A 21,394-nucleotide genomic window follows, 5' to 3' on the forward strand; every position below is an offset into this window, starting at 1 on the left:
GTTTACTAATTGAGCTAACATGGATTATCAATTGTGGCCGTGCTGAGAGGATGATTATAAATCACTAGGAACAAAAGCTGTTGTAGGCATTGAGATGTCACCAGAGCCCAGCAGGAACGGTCGGACTAATTAGCTTGCTGGCTAAACACAATTTATCAGGGCTTGACAACATTAGCAGCGACGCTAATGAACAAACTACAATTATAAACACACCAGAGGGACAAATCTCTTGTGCGGAGCTGAGATTAGCCATTATTCACGATGTGCTAGTCAGGGCCGAACAAGAGGAAACTTCCCAAATTCCATTGCTATGACAAAATCATGATGCTTTTCCTGGAGGAAAAATGCATCATTGAGAAAAAAAGATTTATTTAGCATGAGGTGGTCCGAACCTGGCAAGTCAAACTTTGCCCAATGAAGTTAGTCACACACACAGACTCACACAGGAAATTAGAGGAAGAGGTAATGATTAGGGATTTTATTTATATTTTTTTGATTTTTTTTTAGTAAAATACCAGTTTAATGTTATTGTTTTCATTTAGCTGAATTAATAATCAATAAATTAATTAAATCAAATAAAATCTGAGCTGTATACAAACATTTAAAATGCACAGAAGGCAGTTTTTATATCAACTTGCTATGATATATTTGATATAATTATGTTTTTACTCCAATTCCTTGTTGAAATATAAAATGCCAACGGTAATACAAAATTGGAACATACATTAAATAATTAAGACAACAGGTTTAGTCAATATATAATGAATATGTAATCTAGTCAAGATTTTTAAAAGTGGATTTTTGTTCATGCATAGACTAAAATATCTCAGTTCATTAAAATGAAGATCAAATAAATTTGATAAATCGATAATGTCAAGCCAGCTCTATTGTCCACACATCTGACATGTTTACCTGTTATAGATTTGAGCAGTCAAAACACTCTGTCGGAAAAGCGTCAATTAAACATTGCCTTTCCGGACTTACAAAACTGGTCCAGCCGAAACCAAAAAATCCTTTTCAGTCACCGAAATGTCAGTGCATCACTAGTAATAAACAGTCAATATTCCTGGCCATTCCCAAGCATGGTGAAAAGAAATGGAAACACATGCAGATGAGATAACCACAATAACAGCTGAGAAAAACAAAAGTCCAAAAGCGAGGACGACCTCTGCCTTCCCTCACCCTCCCTCGGCTAAAGGGATTTGGAAACAAATGTGGAATTTCTGATATCTTGACATCTAGTTTATCATAAACACGGGCAATCTGTATTCAAAATACATGGCAGCCTTGCATCAAAAAACAACAAGTTGGATGTCCAAAGGCCATGTTTCACTAATCCACAGACATAAATAGGGTGTGAAACATAATGAAATGAGTATAGATAACTGCTTCACACAGTAGCATCATGGTAGTCTCATGATAATTCATAACTAGGTTTAGGGATGGACATTCATGCTTATTTTTTTTTTTCTAAAAATTGCACGCTTGCATAAAAATCACATTGTACGAATTCATACGAAATCGCCAAATCATATACAACTATTTCTATTGAGACTGAGTTGGTCGTATTCTACAATGATTGATCACATGTACAACAAAATGCTGATAACCATCTAAACTTAGCTTATTATAAAAACCTAACAATGCAAAAACGCATACATGATATTTTGATGTCAAAGCATAAATAGAAATGCACACAAAACACCTCGCGTCTTTACATGCCGAGCAAAATCAGGGAAATAGGCAAAAATATACTTGTTAGCTTAAAAAGTTTATAAACTTTATATATTCCAACAGTATATACCAGGCATTTATATGTCTGGGTTAAAATTATTCAAGTAAACACACATTTATTGTCATCACGAGGCAAGTCAAGCCAGTAACATCCAGTTGTCATTTCAGAAAAATAATTATTATAAAATCCAAATTTAAGTCAGAATGTCTCAGGCATTTTGCCTCCGGTACATTCAAACTGGAAATGAAAGTTGAAATTAATCACATTAGAGATCAGCGTCTCTCCTAAAGAAAGAAAATATATATTCACACACACTACATACCCTGTCTTTGTCGTCGGCTACATCACACAGCACGTCGTCCAGGTCCAAGATCCCTCCGTCTCCGTGTTCCAGCCGATGAACCTGAATCCAGTAGCCTGGGTCCTAAAAGAAGAGAAGTGGACAGAGAGAGTTACAATCAGTGTCACACCGACATCACACCATCTCAAAATATCCTCAGTAAAGGCAACTAACTTTAGGCGAAAGAAAACTGTCAGGATTCCTGGAAAGAACTTGCATATAACAACCAGAGACGAAATGGAGGAATGTTCAGTATTGCATTGAATGAGATGATAGGATTATTTAACAAGGTATCAATGCAAAAATAACTCTGTGCAATTAAATACAGATAATTTTACCTAATATTTGTGGGAGTTATATGTTCGACTCACGTCATTAGCTGTCTGCTGTCTTGTACCAGAACAAAGAAAACGGGGATAGAATGGAATGATTAAAAAACACACACATTTGAACATGACAGTCTGATGTTTCCAAACAACATCAACAGCCAGTCACAGTCACACATTCCTCTGTGCTTGATGGTTTCAGCTCATCTGAAGCGCTGTTGGAAGAGCTTCAAAGCCAGCTGACGATGAAGAAGAAAATGGGAGAAATTGGGGTCGCACACACCGATGGAATGCACGTCTATGCCGACTTCCAGTCTATGTCGGCCATTTGACCAGAGCAATGTCTGATTTCCCTCTGTAGCTTTATATGCCTTATCATCCATCCATCCATCTATATATCTCTCGTTTTTCCCTTTCATCCCTAATCTGATGTATTTCCAAGTAAAACTGGATATGCAATCAGGAAAGAAAGTTTGGCACGACACAATTTAATCCACAAAACCGACTGGATTGTGAAAAGTCTCAATTCTGTATGTCAAATGTTTGGAAGTAAAGGGTTTCTGATGACGGCAGGCTAAATGAAAAGACTTTCCAGATACAGAGCAAGTTTTATATAAGATGTTATGAGAAATAAATTCACAGTATTGAAAAATAAAGTCTCAGTTGTGAGAAATGGATACAAAGTCAGAATTCTGATTTTTTTTTTTTACATAAGTGTGAAATATAAAGTCAAAATGTTGAGTCACAATAGTTAGTTTTTTGTCTTACTAGAATTTGAGAAATAAAGTCACAATTACAGGATGTTGTATATATATATATATATATATATATATATATATATATATATATATATATATATATAATTGTGCAGAACAAGAACAGAAACATGTAAAAGTAATTTTAAAATAATATCCTAATATTATACATTCAATATCCAGCAGTCGAAAAGTTGAACCCATTCAAAAAAGGAACAATGTCAACCAGTTCATCCAAGTTTTAACAGAGTTAATCTGGAAGACATTTTCAGGCCACAAACCCAGAACAAGACTCAGCAAATATTTGAACAAATTGGCTGCGGAGACGACATGCGCCGCTGGCCAGCGCTTCGTCCTCCCACATCCAGCGAGGCCGTTAAAACCCAGCGACTAACATGCAGATTTAAGATCAAATGGACCCAATAATCACCAAAAGCTGGATGGAAATGGAGATGAAATGAGGGAAAGGCTTGTTCTCCTGTTTGGAGGGATGTCTGTGCAGTTATTATTTATGAAGGAGGGTTTGCAGGGATGGCCCAGGTCTCTTATGCGTGATTTAAGAACGGCACCTTTGCACAAGGAGAAAAGAAGACATTGTCCCTCCGTGATGTGAGGGATGAAATATTAAAGCATGAGGGGCAAAGGAAAGATAAATGAAGCGGGATAAGTAGTTTAGCCCTGAGAGAGAGAAAGATCTGGCCTTTTCTGCAGGAAAGTCAAGTGTGTCATGATAAGGCTCTCACTACGCATCCAAAACCACACAAAAACATGTCGATAGTGTAATGCATTTAAGTTGTGTGTTGATGTGGAACAACAAAGGGGTTACAACAAGTAATACTTTCTTTTTTGTTCATGTAGCTCAACTAGTAGAACATTGCACAACCAACACAATCACATGAGTTTCAATTCCAGGAAACACTTAGATAACACTTTCTGTCAAATGAATTAATGTAACATGAATGTTTTTTTAAATGATGGGTTACAGTTAACATGCATCTATTATCAGCCGCTCACATGTTGCTCACACCCTCTTATGTAAAGTGCTTTGAGTGCAGAGAAATTACAAATTATTAATTATTATTTCCCATGAGGAGGTCACCATGCCAGAGACACGATGATGGATGAAGATACCATTCCAGGATGGTGTGAGATCAGGACAGACAGGGACGCCAATGCATTTAAAGGGATGGTTGAATATGATTTCACTTTTCTAACTTTAGTTAGTGTGTAATGTTGCTGTTTGATCATAAACAACATCTGCAAAGTTACAACGCTCAAAGTTCAAAGCAAAGGGAGATATTTTCTTTTACAGAAATCGCTTTTTAAGGACTACAACAAACGGCTGGCAAGGTCTACACCACAATCACAAACCCTAGAATTTACATAAACCCCGTCCCTGGAACACGATTGATAGATAATCAAGACAGAATATGCTAATCAATGACTAGAAGATAACTACACATCAGCTACATAAATTCACCAACCAACCATTCAGAAATGTCTTCTACATGTTGTCACTTCTTCTTGAGAACATAAAAGGCTAAAAGTTTTAGAAATTTTCAGTGCATGTCTCTGTGAGGTAAAAGGACACGAGCTCTTGAAGCTCCGCCCCCTGTGCCGGGAGCAGCAGCTCATTTGCATTTAAAGGGACTGACACAAAATTTTTGCATTTTTGCTCACCCTCAAAAATTGACAAATTTAACATGCTATATAAAAATATCTGTGGGGTATTTTGAGCTAAAACTACACATACACACTCTGGAGACATTTCACATCTTGTGAAAAGAGCATTATACCACCCCTTTAAATAATGTGTTACAATAAAGGGGTTACAAGTAACACTATTGTTTTTTGTTCATGTAGCTCCACCGGTAGAACGTGGCACCACCAACGCCAATAATATGGGATTTATTCCTGGGAAACATATATGGTGATAAAATGCACACCCTAAAGTCACTTTGGATAACCGTTTATGCCAAATAAATAAATGTAACATGCATGTTTTTTCAGGTTATGTGTTACAGTTAGCATGCATCAATTATTAGTCTCTCACGTGTCCCAAAACGTGGTCACCTTTCCAGAGACGTGATGATAGATGAAGATAACATTCCAGGATAGTGTAAGTCAATCGTTATTGTGTTACAATGAGGGAGTTACACTATTGTTTTTTTTTTTTTTGTTCATGTAGCTCAACTGGTAGAGCCTGGCAGCACCAACAACAGTGAACACACGTGCTGATAATATGCACACCTTGAAGTCACTTTGGATAATAGTTTCTGCCAAATAAGTAGCCTAAATGTAACATGAATGTTTCTTGAAGTGATGGGTTACAGTTAGCATGCATCTATTATCAGCCGCTCACACTCTGCTATGTAAAGCGCTTTGAGTGCAGAGAAAAGCACTATATAAATGTAACAAATGATCAATTATTATGTCCCAAGAGGAGGTCGCGACACCAGAGACATGCTGATGGATGAAGATACCATTCCAGGATGGTGTGAGATCAGAGCAGACAGATTGCATTTAAATAATGTGTTACAATAAAGGGGTTACAAGTAAAAAAAATTCTCTCTTTTTTTTCATGTAGCTCAAGAACATGTTGCCATGAACGGCATAAATACACATCCATTTTAAAAAGCTTCATTAAAAGCATTTTGGGCATCATTTTTTTTTTTTTTTTTTTTTTGAAAAATAGTAAAGCAGGCTTGTTAAAATATTGCACTAAACTTTTGTGGGCCAGATCCAAAAAAAGAGAGATGACTATGTATCAAGACCTTTTTAATCCGAGACTAAGGTTGTAAAATGCCATTCAACTTTTTTCCTTTCTTTGTCTCGAACGCGGTGTCATTTCACTACTGTACACAACAGTAACATCACCAATATGATATTATGAGAAACAAAAGAACAATGGATCTGGGATCTCTTGATGTTTTTGTGACAGGTGGCATATCACTGAGAATATGAGACATGATGACCTGCGAGTCAAACTTAGCAATCCATTCTGAGAATGCAAAAGTAAAATGCTACTTTCCATGAACAGAAACAATATTCAACGTAATTGTTTTATTAGGCGCAACACAATGTAATATAATGCTTTTATAAGTAACGTTCCTTTACACTGACACACAGAACAAACATTTCTTTGTCCACCGTAAACACATCTATTATCCGCCGCTCTCGCGTCCCAAGAGGAGGTCGCCGCACCAGAGACGGGATGATGGATGGAGAAAACATTCCAGGATGGTGTGAGATCAGAGCAGACAGGGACGCCTTTGTCAACGCATCATTTATAACTCGATGAAGTAACACAACCATGTCTGAATCACAACGCTGAACAAATCCAGGCTTCAACTAAACCAACTAGGAGCAGCCCAGACCTCATCCATCTCAATCCAGGGGAGGAAAGAGTGCATCAGGAAAAGAAAGAGAAACAAAGTCCAAAGCCAGCTGCAGAACTTGTTCAAATATTGTTCTTTTCATTAGTACCGCCCCTCGATTTCATTTAGTCTTTAAGATGCTGATATAAGCTTCAAGCATTCATAAGATCAGAAGTTTCCCGCAGATAGCTACTCTTTTTTAAATCGAAGCCGCAAACTTTTCCCGGGAGAACGGAAAGGAAGTCTATGGCACAATGGAGACGAATGCTCAATGAAAGCATATTAACTTAACAAAGAAGAGTATCTTTACAAATCATTCCAGAACTAACCACAAGCTTTATCTTTGCAAAATCAAGGCGGTTGGGCGACATGTCATGACACTTTCCAATGGCTGTAAAGCACCAATGGCTGTATCAAAGAGCTATTGTGAGAAGCACACCCGAGGCAACAGACGTGTGTGTGTGTGTGTGTGTGTGTGTGTGTGTGTGTGTGTGTGTGTGGGTGTGTGTATGTGTGAGAGAGACGCCTTATCCCGTTCACAGTGTAAATAGACCCTCCTGGTGTAAATAGACTTTTTCTTTCAAAATTGCATGTTTCACAGGCTGGGAAAAAGTCATAAAAATCTACAGTGGGGTCAAAAGTCTGAGACGACATTGAACATCTTGATTTCTTTTCTCATGTATAGGTCTGGAAATTAAAAGACAGAAATATATAGTAATTTACAAAGAGACAAATAGTTAAAAAAGAAAAAAAATGACAAAAAAAATATTTTTTTCAATTTAGCAATTCAGAATTTGTAATGATTTTTTTTTTTTACTACATTACAACAATGCAAAACAAACACTTTCTCATGATCTCAGGTAGTTTTGCATGTCGAGTAAAAGTGAATGTGCGCAGTCAAGAACTCTGGTTTCCAGATGAGTCACATTACATCACTTCCTCCGGTGGCGATAACATCTCTACAGACCTGATCTCTGTTACGATCTTTACAACACAAGACGTCTGTAAACTGTGTACAAGAAGACACTTGTTCTTGTTCTTCGACAATGAAAAGCATTTATTTATGCACCTGATTTTTTTGAGTCAGCATGAAAATGCTAACACAGGAGAACAGGTTTCCCGCTATAGCTTTTACTACATTGTGGTTTTTAGCATGAATGAAATGTTGTTTTGACCAATCAGAAGCCAGGTTAATAATTACCTGTAGATATTAACCATTATTTGGGGGGTTAAAGATACTTAGTAATCAAAAACATGGTTGAAAGCGTAATACAGAAGGTGCATGTCAAAAAAAATATTATTACCTTAAATTCTTCCAAAGACTTATGATCTTTTTAGAAATAGCATTTCAAAAAAGTCTGGGGGGAAAAGGTGATGTTGAGATTTAAACAGTTCCTGGGAAACTTTAGCTTTTATTGATTTGTCGTTTAACTAGTATGACAAGCTGGTCAGAAGTTGTATGGTTTGTCAGAAGCAGAATAGTTGGCCAACACAGTAATCTAAATAATTATTCATAAGCACCCAAATGACTTGTAATTATTTTTTGTTAACTGCAAAAACTGTCCGGTGACCTAAACATGCTCCACGTGGCAACTAAATGAACTGGTTTTATTCAAGTCAATAATATTTAAAATGACTGAATCAACTTGACAAAAGCAGGTTACAGCAAAAACATGATTCCTATGGGTCAAGTGAGACAGAAAACAACTATAAACTGTGCAATTTCACATTTAACTTAGGCCACAATTTATTTTATAAATCAACTATAATTATTGTTTCAACCCCAATCTGTGTGGTTGTGCAACCATGAGATTCATCAATATGTTTACAGTAGGCTTTAAATCTATCTCCAGCAGAACTCAACTCTGAGCCTCAAACCTCCAGAAAGCGTTGATGGGCATACACTTCCAGAGGCCTGGCGCTCATTAATAGCTGTTAAGTGTGCGTGTCACAGCATGTCTGACGGCCCGTGTAGACTCCAGCCTGATCAAACGACAATGCTGGCGCTGAGACTACCTCGGGTTTCACCGGGCGGAAGACACTTTCACACTGCAATGACGACGCGGGTCTGAAAGGGCAGAATATGATGAGATTATGATGCAGTGTGAGGAAGGCGAACACCTCTTCATTCCCCGAGGCTCAGCTGATGTGTCGAGACTCGCCCGCCGCTTATTGTAGAATCACATGCCAGTCTGATTCTACAAGCATGGGTTTAGTCAGTAAACAGCACAGCGATGCCCTGCTATAGAGGAACTCAATGGAGAGATTTAGGAGAATGGTGTGGCCTTCAAAAGCTGTCATGAACTCATAGCTCAATCATTTCTTGAGGTCAGACATCTGATTTGAAAAGACCGATCAACCCTGACTTCACTGAAAAGCCTCATATAACATCATTTCTAACATGATGTCGATCTGCGCACAGAACTAGCTTCTGTCACACAAAAAACTGCAAAGAAAGATTTATAAAAATGGCATTGAGACAGATACAAAAAAGAGGTTGTGTATCAATGAATTCCTATGTCAAAGAATTCACATTGAACTTGTTAATGAGCAACTAGCTAACCAGCTAGTTAGCTCACAGTACGCTAACTAACAACACTCATTTTTTGCATGTTGACTGGAATATTTTTAGGTTGAATTGAGGACTTTCAAACTCAAATATTCCCACTTTCGTCTTTGCTACTTCTTAGCCAATAGCCAGTAAGCGAATGAAAACATTAGATACGTTACATTTGGAAGGGTCCCTACGCAGTGTTCACTGCTCCCTAGTTTATGCTGTTTGCAGTTCCTTTCGAACTGAACATGTACACTACCTTTGTATTGGAATCTTACTTAAAGGAGACCTATTATGCAAAATTCACTTTTATATTGTTTTTGTACACACCTGTGTCTCCAGTGTTTGTACACAACCACCCTATTGTGGTAAAAATCCATCCACTCTGTTATTTTACCCATAAATCTGAAACAGTGTCTCAAGAATCAAGAGCCGTTCAAGAATGTGATCCAATGTGAAGTACCATTGCACAGGCCCCGCCCACAACTGCTGCCCTATTAGCATAGCTCCTCCCCTAAATGAGCTGTACACAGTCCGCCATGTTTATCTCCTCACCAGAGCATTTAACATCAGCATTCAAGTCACAAATGTATTCTTATTAAAGCTACTAAAGTTATTAAATCAAGAGCAAAAAGTGATTTTCTGTTTTTCTTTTGTTGTTTGATTCATATTAACAGCGATAGGTATTGTAAATTACGCTGCTTTCACTTTAATAAACAGATCTAATATACACATACGCTTTCTTTCCCTGCTGTTTATGTTCACAGACATAACTGACTGTTTATGTGAACTTTGTGTGTTTTTGACATAACCTTGTGTGTATTTGACAGTTTAAGTGCAATAAGACCTTAGTGCTAAAGAGAACTTAGTTTAATATTCGCGCAACGCGCCGTCTGACAGCCAGCTTTGTGTGTGTGCTTCGAATGTGTGCACTCAGAAAACCACATATCAGAAGTTTACACTGATATGACTTTAAACGGATACAGATAATAACTTTCATGTGAGTGTGACCACGATAAAGATGAGAATCAAAACCAAACAGATGTTTCAGTTATTGGCAGAGTATCGAGGAACGAGCTGTAAAGGCTCCGCCCACTTCTGGATAAGGGGGCGGGAGCATCAGCACATTTGCATTTAAAGATACATGCACAAAAACAGCATGTTTTTCCTTACATTCAAAAATGGGCATTTATAACATTATATGATACATGATCTGTGAGGTATTTTGAGCTGAAACTTCACATACACATTTTGGAGACACCTGAGACTGTAGCTCACCTTTAAGATTGCTGAATACACTATGAAGTTCACACTTCGAAGGGCACTTGCGGTCGAACGGAACGCATCTATTTGACATTTTCCTTTCACAGGAGCATTTCTGAGGTGTTGGAAGATTTTCAACAAGCTCTCCTGCCTCAGGCGCCTTCAGGAACATGGCATTACGATCTAAGTCCCATTCACTTGGACACCAGAATTTTTAGACTTTGTCATTCTTATTATTCAACCAACACTTGACTGAATCATGCGGTCTATTCTCAAACACTCAAACACCCTGATATTCACTATAACAGTTGCATTTGTTTAAACTGGATCCATCATATTGCAACAAAGCCCGTAAAAACATAAACCTCAGTCACTGACCTCATGAAACTGGGCTTCACTTAATAGAAGAGTTCATGGAGGACACAAGAGAAGATGAAGGAGAGGGAAATGGCAATTAGTTGAAGTTTATGAGAAAAGAATGAAGAGGGGAGGAAGGCTGTTGAGGTAAGCCTTGGGTTTTAGCCTCGGCCTACAAAGTGTTTGCCAAAAGCTCTCACGGGGCCGAAGCCAACATCATGCTAGCTGTACTGGCTCAGACATGAGAGGCGTACGACACCCGATCCAAAACTTCTGAGCCACTGCAAACACCAAGATGAAGGATCTGCCATGACACAGGCTTCACAATATTACAAGTTAATCTCTGAAAAAACAAGAGAGCAACAGGTAACATGGGTGTCCTGAGGTAACCTTTTCTTACTATTATGTATCCTTACTTTTATGACATGCTAATTTTAATTAACACTTCGAGATCCTCTCAAACGTACTGAAAAGATGAATTAACGCATATGAATGTTCATATTCTTGAGCTGCCATCACCCAATCAGCATCGTCATGACATCACCTCTTTCAGCATCTCTTGAGTGATAAGTCACATGACATTTACGGCTCAGGTGATTGGCTCAAAACCACTTGGCTGTAGAACAGAGCACCCATAAACAAACATGGCAGATACTAAAGTGAACTGATAGGTGTTCATGTGACATGCAGCCAAGAAACTGCCATAGAGATGAATGTGAACGCTTACTGCATCAGTCCTCTACAAATCTCCCAGTGCAGACCTCCTTCAGAGGTTAATCCAGCATCACAAACATGTGTTGGTCACCAGCTATGCTGGTCTCTTCAGCATTTTCAGCAGATTTTTGTCCCGATAGAAGTGATTATGTAATGCGTGATGTCATGTTTTAAAAACCGAAACCGTTTCCCCGAGCGCCCGAGCCAGTGTGAGGAAATAGACCGTCCTGCATGTGAGCAGGATTCTGGGATGGTATTTAAAATCACATATGGATCCAATTGAAGGAGTATATAATGATACGTAATTAAAGCAATTAAGGCATTAGAGATGAGATGTCTCTGTCCGTGGTCTAAATACAGGCGGACTGGAATGAGGATTAAACTGTGTGTGTGTGTGTGTGTGTGTGTGTGTGTGTGTGTGTGTGTGTGTGTGTGTGTGTGTGTGTGTGTGTGGAGAGAGTTTTAAAGGGGGTTCAAGAGAGAGAGAGAGAGAGAGAGAGAGAGAGAGAGAGAGAGAGAGAGAGAGAGAGAGAGAGAGAGAGAGAGAGAGAGAGAGAGGTGAATCCTGAAGGAATGTTGGGAGAAGAAGAGCACAGCTGTGAAGGTCAGTAAATCACCTCTGTAATTAGCACATGGGTTTTTAGGTATCTATAGTTTTTAGAACAAATATGCAAATCTGAAATTTGGTGACATCATCAAATTGAAAAAGTCATTAATAAAGCACATTATTTATTTATTTTTTGTATATTATACGTGACCCTGGATCACAAAACCAGTCACATGTCGCACGGGTATATCTGTGGCAATAGCCAACAATACATTGTATGGGTCAAAATGATCAATTTTTCTTTTATGCCAAAAATCATTAGGATATTAAGTAAAGATCATGTTCCATGAGTGAATGCAGCACAATTGCGAACATAAATGAACAACTTTAAAGGCGATTTTCTCAATGTTTCGATTTTTTTGCACCCTCAAGATTCCAGATTGTTTATCTTGGCCAAATATTGTCCTATCCTAATAAACCACACATCAAATATTGTCCTATCCTAACAAAAGCTTATTTATTCAGCTATCAGATGATGTATAAATCTCAATTTAAAAAAAATTGACGCATGTGACATTTTCTATAAGTTTTCAACAAACAACACAAGTCTATGATATGTCCTCATTTAGATAGCAAAGTAAACGTGTATGAGAGAGCAGAGGAGGCTGGACGTTTGATGAGTGTATGTGTAACACACAATGTTACAAAATAAAACATTGAGCCAAAATAAAAAACAAAAATAACAACAAACAAACAAAACAAAAACTCAAGCCAAAACAAAACAAAAAACAAAGCAAAGAAAAACAAAACAAAACAAAGAAAGAAACAAAAACAAACCAACAACAACAACAAGAAACCAACTAGTCAACTGCACAACACAATGTGAAATTAAGACAGTGTGTGAATATTGGGTCATGCAGATGTTGCATGTATCCTTCCAGGAGTGTGCAGTCAAGTAACTTAATGCATTTCGCTTTGTTTATTTAACTTTGTCTGCTAATATTAACTGTACTGTACTGTGGGCGCTCCGCCAGCAGGACTGGCCCATTAGCACAGAGATCTACGTTTCCCAGCAGGAGCTCCAGTAACTGGCTGTCCTGTAACCTCACAGCGAACACACACAGACCGGAGAGAGGGAGAGAGAGGGAGAGAGAGAGAGAGAGGAGAGAGAGAGAGAGAGAGAGAGAGAGAGAGAGAGAGAGAGAGAGAGAGAGAGAGAGAGAGAGAGAGAGAGAGAGAGAGAGAGAGAGCACAGCTGGGGGAAAGTGATCTCCTGTGTGAAGGAAGGAGGAGGAGGAGGAGATTCTGTTCATCATGTTGCAAAGCTGTCAACCCACAGTAGGGCTGTCAACGAATATTCTAAATTCGAATATATATTCGAATAGTTTTAAAAAACAGAAATTCGAATGTGAAAATTAATATTCGAATGTGGAAAAACGCCCGCGGTAGCAGAGGCGCGGCTGTCAGCTTTGCGAGTGGGCGCGCTGCCTGAGGGGTCAGGGACAGGTAACAGGAAGAAACGTTAACGGTAAACAGAAACATTACTAAAGAGTACTGACTAAATAGATATTGCGCAGCATGAATAAGGTAGGTTAGATACAGCAGTTCTCTTACGAGAGGTTCTCTCGTATTGCGTAGTTGCTTACGCTACGGGAAAGCCTTTCTTTCTCGAGATACTGAAGCCAAAAATTATCCTTAATTTTTATAATCTTGTCAACGCAGTGCGGCAGCCTGCAGACCTAGGGCAAGCTTACTAGCGTGCCCATTGGCTGCCCTGCGGCAACTGCAGCAGCCTACCGCTGAGCCCTTGGCGTGACGTCACGACCAATGAGCGCGCTTGGCGCGCTTAATGCGTCACAGCCCGCGAAAAGGGGTGTGGCTTAGCGTATATAAACAGGGCTCGGAGGCTGCTTCTCTGATTTCTGTCTTTTCAGCGAAGCTCTACGCATCGCTGCTCTCTGAGGAAGCCGCCGTCGAATCAAGCGACCAGCACGCCGAGGATCTCAGCCTGAGGACGCCGGCCGCCTTCGCCGCCTTCAGCTTTCCCTGCCTGCTTCGCTATCCGGCGAATATATCCTTTTACTGCTCTGTGTTGTATGTGTTTGTGTGTTCGCCCCGCGACACACTTTGCATCTAAAAGAGCGCGAGGCGTTGTTGCAAATGCCTCGCTCATCCTGTGGCTCGTGCAGAGCCGCGCTCAGCGACGGAGACCGCCACGTGATCTGCGCTCTCTGCCTGGGTTTCGACCACGCAGCCCGCGCCCTTCACGGGCGGCTGCGAACAGTGTGAGGACTTGCCGATGTCGACCCTGCGGGCTCGACTCGCCATGTTTCACGATCCTCCACCTTCTCCGGCTGCCTCTTCCGGGCCGCGTAAGAAAAAACGCCGCTCTCAAAGGCCTTCCGAGCCGGTGGTTATAGCTGAGCGCTCGCCGGAGCCCCTCCCGCGAGCCTCGCTCTCTCCTTCTCCCCCGCCCTTCACCGACGCGCAGCGGCCGGCCTCTGCCCGCACTGCCGTCGCCTCAGGGGATGAAGCAGACCAGCTGGTTACTCCCCTCTGTCAAGCCGCGCAAACGGCGCCGCTCACAAGGGATGTCAGAACGGACGGTCACGGGCTATAGCTTCCTTTACGTTACAAGGAAGCTACCCCCCCCCGGATGACGCACGCCCTCTCCCCCTCGGTTCGAGCCGCGCAAGGCGCCGCTCACAAGGGATGTTAGAAGTAGACGGTCACGGGCTGGCTTCCTTTACATTATAAGAAAGCTACCCCGCGTCTCGGTCGCGCGCGTCACTCTCCGGCCACCTCCGTTTCTCACACATTTCTCAGTCCCCTCCTAGCTCAGGCGACTAGAAATATCTATATTGCAGTAAACGAGCCTGTTATACACGCACGCCTGCAAACAAACGATGTCACAGCACATAATGACATCTTCCCGCTCTCTCTCCCTTTGTTCGAGCCGCGCAACTGCGCCATTCTCAAGGGATATCAGAGCGGACGTCACGAGCACCGGCGAAAGGAGGAAGAGAGAGTGTTTTCGTCCCGCTTAGGCCGGACTTCCTCCAATCCTCGCATATTTCTCAGTCCCCTCTAAGCTCAGGCGGCTGGAAATACTATTATTGCAGTAAACGAGCCTGTTGTAATACACGCGCGCCTGCAAACAAACGCTCGGTCATATGCTCGCACTGACTGGAAGCTCATGTGTGCCCCTGTGGCTCAGTGGCAGAACATTAGACTTCCGCACCAGAGACCCGCGTTCGAATCCGGCTCTGGCAGCAGAAAAAAAAAATTTCTGCTTGCTTCTCTCGAGCTCGCGTCCAGCTTTCTTACATACAGAAAGCAAACCCGCATCTCACGGGATACATATTTCTCAGTCCCCTCTAAGTTCAGGCGGCTGGAAATACTAATACTGCAGTAAACGGGCCTGTTTTAATACACGCGCGCCTGCAAACAAACGCCGAAACGAAACACGACGCTCGGTCATATGCTCGCACTGACCAGAAGCTCATGTGTGCCCCTGTGGCTCAGTGGCAGAACATTAGGCTTCCGCACCAGAGACCCGTGTTCGAATCCGGCTCTGGCAGCAGAAAAAACTTTTTTTCTGCTTGCTTCTCCGAGCTCGCGGCCAGCTTTCTTACATACAGAAAGCAAACCCGCATCTCACGGGATACATATTTCTCAGTCCCCTCTAAGTTAGGCGGCTGGAAATACTAATGCTGCAGTAAACGGGCCTGTTTTAATACACGCGCGCCTGCAAACAAACGCCGAAACACGACGCTCGGTCATATGCTCGCACCAACTGGAAGCTCATGTGTGCCCCTGTGGCTCAGTGGCAGAATTTTACGCTTCTGCACTGGAGAACCGTGTTCAAATCCGGCTCTGGCGGCAGAAAATATTTTTTCTGCTGTCTTCTCCGAGCTCGCGGCCAGCTTTCTTACATACAGAAAGCGAACCTGCATCTCACAGGATGGTGCTTGAGTATTTATGAGCGTCTAAACATATGAGCCATCAAAGCATTTGCTCTATAACGCCGATGGTGTTACAAGTGTAGAAAATGTGCCCACTCCCATGTGCTCACTGCTACACACAAACACGGTCCCCATGGTAACGCGTTCAGAGCGCTCTCTCATAAAGCGGTCACACGCCGCTCGAGTAATAAGTGTAGTAAATGTGCCCACAACTCTGTGCTCACATCTACCTGTAACTCGCTCTGCCACTCGGTTACCCCGGGCAACAGCAGCTCAAGCCGAGGGTGTTATAGTGTAGAAAATGTGCCCACTCCCATGTGCTCACTGCTTCACACAAACATGGTCCCCATGGTAACGCGCATAGAGCGCTCTCTCATAAAGCGGACACAAGCCGCTCGAGTACTAAGTGTAGTAAATGTGCCCACAACTTTGTGCTCACACCTACCCGCTGCTCGCTCTGCCATTCAGTTACCTCGGGTCGCACACCCTCTAAGCTCCCAAACTCTGGCCGTGTCATAAGTGTAAACTCTGCGCCCGCTCAGGTGCACGCGCACTCACTTTTAGACATTACAATCCCCACGCCGCTTTCGCGCCAGGGGTGTTTGTCAGCAAATCGCGCTCCATCCTCTGGGACCGAGCTACCGAACGCTGTACAGCCGGCCAATACTGTTTACCAGCCCCCGTGTTCGAGCACCAGCGGCGCGCACGCCGCTCCATCCTCTCTGATACAGGTTCCCCAATCCCGCGCAGCGCGGCGATCTGAACCCAGAGACCATTCGACCCCTAGCTATGCATGCGGAAGCATGGGAAGCTATTCAGGACGCGTCAGAATGGGTGCTGAGTACTATAAAACACGGCTATTCGCTTCAATTCGCTCGTCGCCCTCCGCGCTTTCTAGCACAGACGGAGACGAAAGTGAGTTCAGAAGCTGCGCACCTGCTTCAAGCCGAAATAGCGAAGCTACTGCGCAAAAGGGCTATAGAACAGGTTCATCCTTCTCTAAGCGAGTCGAGCCTTTACAGCCGCTACTTCCTCGTACCCAAGAAGGACGGAGCGTTAAGACCTATTTTAGATCTGAGACATCTGAACAAAGCCCTCATGAGACGGCCGTTCAAAATGATCACAACCAGAAAAATCCTCGCGCAGATTTGCCCAGGAGACTGGTTTATCTCTCTCGATCTAAAAGACGCATATTTTCAGATCCAGATAACTCCCCGTCACAGGCCATTCTTGAGATTCGCCTTCAACGGTCGAGTATATCAGTACACAATCCTGCCCTTCGGCCTGTCTTTGGCACCCCGTACATTACGAAATGCATGGACACGGCTCTCGCTCCCCTGAGAAAACAGGGAATGCGAATACTGAATTATCTGGACGATTGGCTTATTCTAGCGCTGTCAGAGACGGAACTTGTGTCTCACGGAACAGCGCTTCTCAGCCATCTGGAGGATCTGGGTCTCTCGGTCACTGGACCAAGAGCTCGCTATCGCCCCGTCAGTCAATTTTCTTCTTGGAATAGAACTGGACTCGGTGGCTATGACGGCCAGACTGTCGGAGCAGCGCGCGCGCCGCATCCGCCTCCTCGCCGCATCCCTCCAAATAGGCAGCCGGGTTCCGCTGAGGACATTCCAGCGTATCCTGGGGCATATTGCCTCAGCTGCAGCAGCGCTCCAGCTGGGCTTACTGCGCATGCGCCCGCTTCAACGCTGGCTGAAAGCGCGCGTGCCCCACCGAGCCTGGGCGGCCGGCGGCTTGCGAGTCAGAGTGAATCAGAGCTGCTTTTCAGCCCTGCAGCCCTGGCTGGCAGCCGAATGGTATCACACAGGAGTGACTATGGGAGTGATTTCACACCGGAAAGTTGTCTCGACAGACGCTTCCAACCTAGATTGGGGAGCGCTCTTCGAAGGCAGACCGGTCTATGGCCGCTGGTCAGACCAGGAGAATCTCCTACACATAAACTGTCTAGAGATGCTCGCGGTCGAGAAAGCTCTCAAACACTTCCTCCCATTCCTCCACGGTCACCATGTTCTAGTCCGCACGGACAATACATCGGTAGTGGCCTATGTGAATCGCCAGGGCGGTGTCAGATCAGACGCTCTGCACCCTGGCGGAACGCCTCCTCGTGTGGGCTCAGCACTCTCTGCGCTCGCTGAGAGAGCCGCGCATGTGCCTGGCCACCTGAACGAGGGCCCCGACAGACTGTCCAGGGACAGCGTTCCCCCTGGGGAGTGGTCTCAACACCCCCAAACAGTCCAGTCACTGTGGCGCCGTTTCGGCAAAGCGAAAGTCGACCTTTTTGCGTCAAAAGACAACGCTCATTGCCCAGAGTTCTTCTCGAAGAACGAGGACGCGCTGGCCCAGACCCGGCCCAGCGGCCCGCTGTATGCTTTTCCCCCGGTCTCTCTGCTGCCTCAGGTCATCAAGAGAATCAGGGAAGCGCGCCACACAGTGCTCCTCTTAGCCCCATACTGGGAGAACCAAGCTTGGTTCCCGGATCTAATACAGCTGGCAGACTCAGCCCCCTGGCCGATACCGGTGAAGAGAGACCTTTTCTCTCAAGCCCGCGGCTCGATATGGCATCCCCATCCAGAGCGCTGTCTCTGCATGCGTGGAGCCTCAACGATTACACGCTGATCTGCCAGACGGGGTCATGAACACGATCATACAATCTAGAGCCCCCTCTACGAGGCGGCTCTACATGTCGAAATGGTCAGTGTTTAACAGATGGTGCACTGCTAAGGGGCTCGATCCACAGACATGTGGGGGTATCGCGAGTACTGTGTTTCCTTCAAGAGTTACTGGACGCGGGCAGGTCCCCCTCCACGCTCAAAGTCTATGTCACGGCCATTTCAGCGCTCTCTGTTCAGAGCTGGGCCGCGCATTAGGAAGGAACGAGTTCGTCATCCGCTTCCTTAGAGGAGCCAGGAGGATGAACCCCCCGCGACCCCCCTCGGTTCCTATGTGGGATCTTTCACTGGTCTTGGAGGCCCTGAAAGCGCATCCCTTCGAACCCTTGGAAACTGTGGATATGAAATACCTCACGCTCAAAACCGTTTTTCTGATAGCACTGTCTTCAGTCAAACGAGTGGTGGAACAGCTCTTTGTTTCGTTTGGCGGGCGCACCAAGGGTCTCGCCGCCTCGAAACACAGCCTGTCCAGATGGATAGTGGACGCTATTGCTGCTGCTTATGCGTCTAAAGACCTGCAGTGCCCATTGGGCATTCAAGCTCACTCCACCAGAGGCATGGCCTCGTCGTGGGCGTGGTCCAGCGGGATTCCCATTCATGACATTTGTGCAGCGGCAGGCTGGGCCTCCCCCTCCACATTTGTTAGGTTTTACAACCTGGATGTTCCCGCCTTGCAGGCGAAAGTGTTATCAGTCTAAGTCTCGCGTATGCCAGCCCACTATCTGTGCGCGGGCTACGTTGTGTGATTTAGCTCTACTGGTTGAGCTGCACTATGCAGGGAATTGTCAGTTCGGACCGGCCGTGCCGCTCCTAACCCCCTAGTGTGTGCTTATGTACGGCGCTAGCCCTCTTCGGGCCGCCCGGCTCTCTGCTATCACGTTCCCCGGGCTCTCCCTGGGACTCATTCAGTGGATGCTGGGCGCGCACGGCGTTGACAAGGGCGTTCCCGTAGCGTAAGCAACTACGCAATACGAGAGAACCTCTCGTAAGAGAACGTTTCGGTTACTCACGTAACCTCTGTTCTCTCTAGAAGAGGGAACGAGTATTGCGTAGCCCGCCGTGCTCGCACCACGAGCTCATTTCGCTTCATGCGACAGAAACCAGAGAAGCAGCCTCCGAGCCCTGTTTATATACGCTAAGCCACACCCCTTTTCGCGGGCTGTGACGCATTAAGCGCGCCAAGCGCGCTCATTGGTCGTGACGTCACGCCAAGGGCTCAGCGGTAGGCTGCTGCAGTTGCCGCAGGGCAGCCAATGGGCACGCTAGTAAGCTTGCCCTAGGTCTGCAGGCTGCCGCACTGCGTTGACAAGATTATAAAAATTAAGGATAATTTTTGGCTTCAGTATCTCGAGAAAGAAAGGCTTTCCCGTAGCGTAAGCAACTACGCAATACTCGTTCCCTCTTCTAGAGAGAACAGAGGTTACGTGAGTAACCGAAACGTTTCATGCACTGCAGGCTTCCACTGGTTTGATTATTTACCGTTTCATGTCAAGGAAAAGTTAAATTTTTACCACAGCACAGCTCGCTCGGAGCGTTCAATGTCGGATTCGCGTCTAGTTGGACTCTTAAACATTTTGAATTTGCGCGTCAAAAGCAAAAGTTTGATGCTCGGAGAGCGTGACGCCTCATTCGCGCCACAAGACCTCCAGACGCGCGTAAACGCGTCTTTACATTGACTTAACATTGAAATCACTCGCGCCAGCAGACGCTCTATTCGCGTTTGGTGTGTGAACGCAGCGGGTGAGGGCGAGAGAGAGAAAGAGTGCTTGCGAGTGAGCGAGCAAGAGTGAGTGAGGTCTGCGGTCTTGGCCATTAGGGGATTTACTTGTTTGTTTTTGTGTATGTAATACGTTGTCAAATATGTTTAAACTTAAATAAACTACCTATACAAGTAGTTATGTCTCTTTGTATTAATTTGTCCTGTTATTGACGTAATGTACGTCATTGACAAAATGCGCAACCAGATGTTCGAATAGTTCGAATATTCGTGTGTTTTTTAGAGGGAATATTCGAACGTAATTTTTGAGCAATTTTGACAGCCCTAACCCACAGTTGACGAGTGAACAGTTCACCTCTTTAACTTTAGAATTAACACAAGCCCAAGAGTCACGCACAACACAACGCTTATCATATTTAGACTTATTTAAATACCACGCTAACAATGCATGCGCTAGCAGATAACCATAGGGTTTTAGATGGGGGTTTCTTCAGCCGGGGGCATTTTTCACTTTATTACACTTAGTTAAATATACTTTTTTATACAGTATTTGTTTATACATTTTATAGATTTATAGATTTTCTATATATTTTCTATATAGAATCATTTTCTGGACCAAAAACAATGTCATTTTCATTAAGACAGTAATTTATTTATTTATTCATTCAATAACTACAATTACATATCTTTAAAAAGAATATATAATTTTAAATAAATATGATAATATATATATATATATATATATATATATATTTAGTTATTTAGTTATTTATTTCTCACAAATATTTAACCCTGAAACAAAACAGTGCATGTAGTTGAAGAACACCCACGTACAAATGATTTTCACCTACTGAACGTAGTATGATTGGTTAAGTGCTGAAATTGTTGCAAATGAACCATTAATCTTGACTGTGATTGCTCCATTCAAAAGTAGGCTACTGCATATGGCAGTCGACCAATTAAACTGCAGACTAAACATCAGTTCAGCAAATTCTATGTCAGGACTTTAATGAAGAAGATTCAAGATTTGGCATGTTCTAGAAACAGGTCCTACTGT

General features: G+C 43.4%; 1 protein-coding gene across 5 annotated transcripts in view; it reads right to left on the bottom strand.

Moving 5' to 3' along the window:
• Positions 1-21,394, bottom strand: part of pard3aa (par-3 family cell polarity regulator alpha, a) — a 476,999-nt gene that overhangs the window by 411,218 nt on the left and 44,387 nt on the right. For all 5 annotated transcript variants that reach the window (XM_081353162.1, XM_081353163.1, XM_081353160.1 and 2 more), the window contains exon 2: positions 2,058-2,159. In XM_081353162.1, coding sequence (XP_081209288.1) covers positions 2,058-2,159 — 102 coding nt within the window. The remainder of the gene's footprint in view (positions 1-2,057; positions 2,160-21,394) is intronic.

Source organism: Scardinius erythrophthalmus (assembly GCF_964197995.2).
Source record: "Scardinius erythrophthalmus genome assembly, chromosome: 22".
NCBI classification, from domain to species: Eukaryota; Metazoa; Chordata; class Actinopteri; order Cypriniformes; family Leuciscidae; genus Scardinius; species Scardinius erythrophthalmus.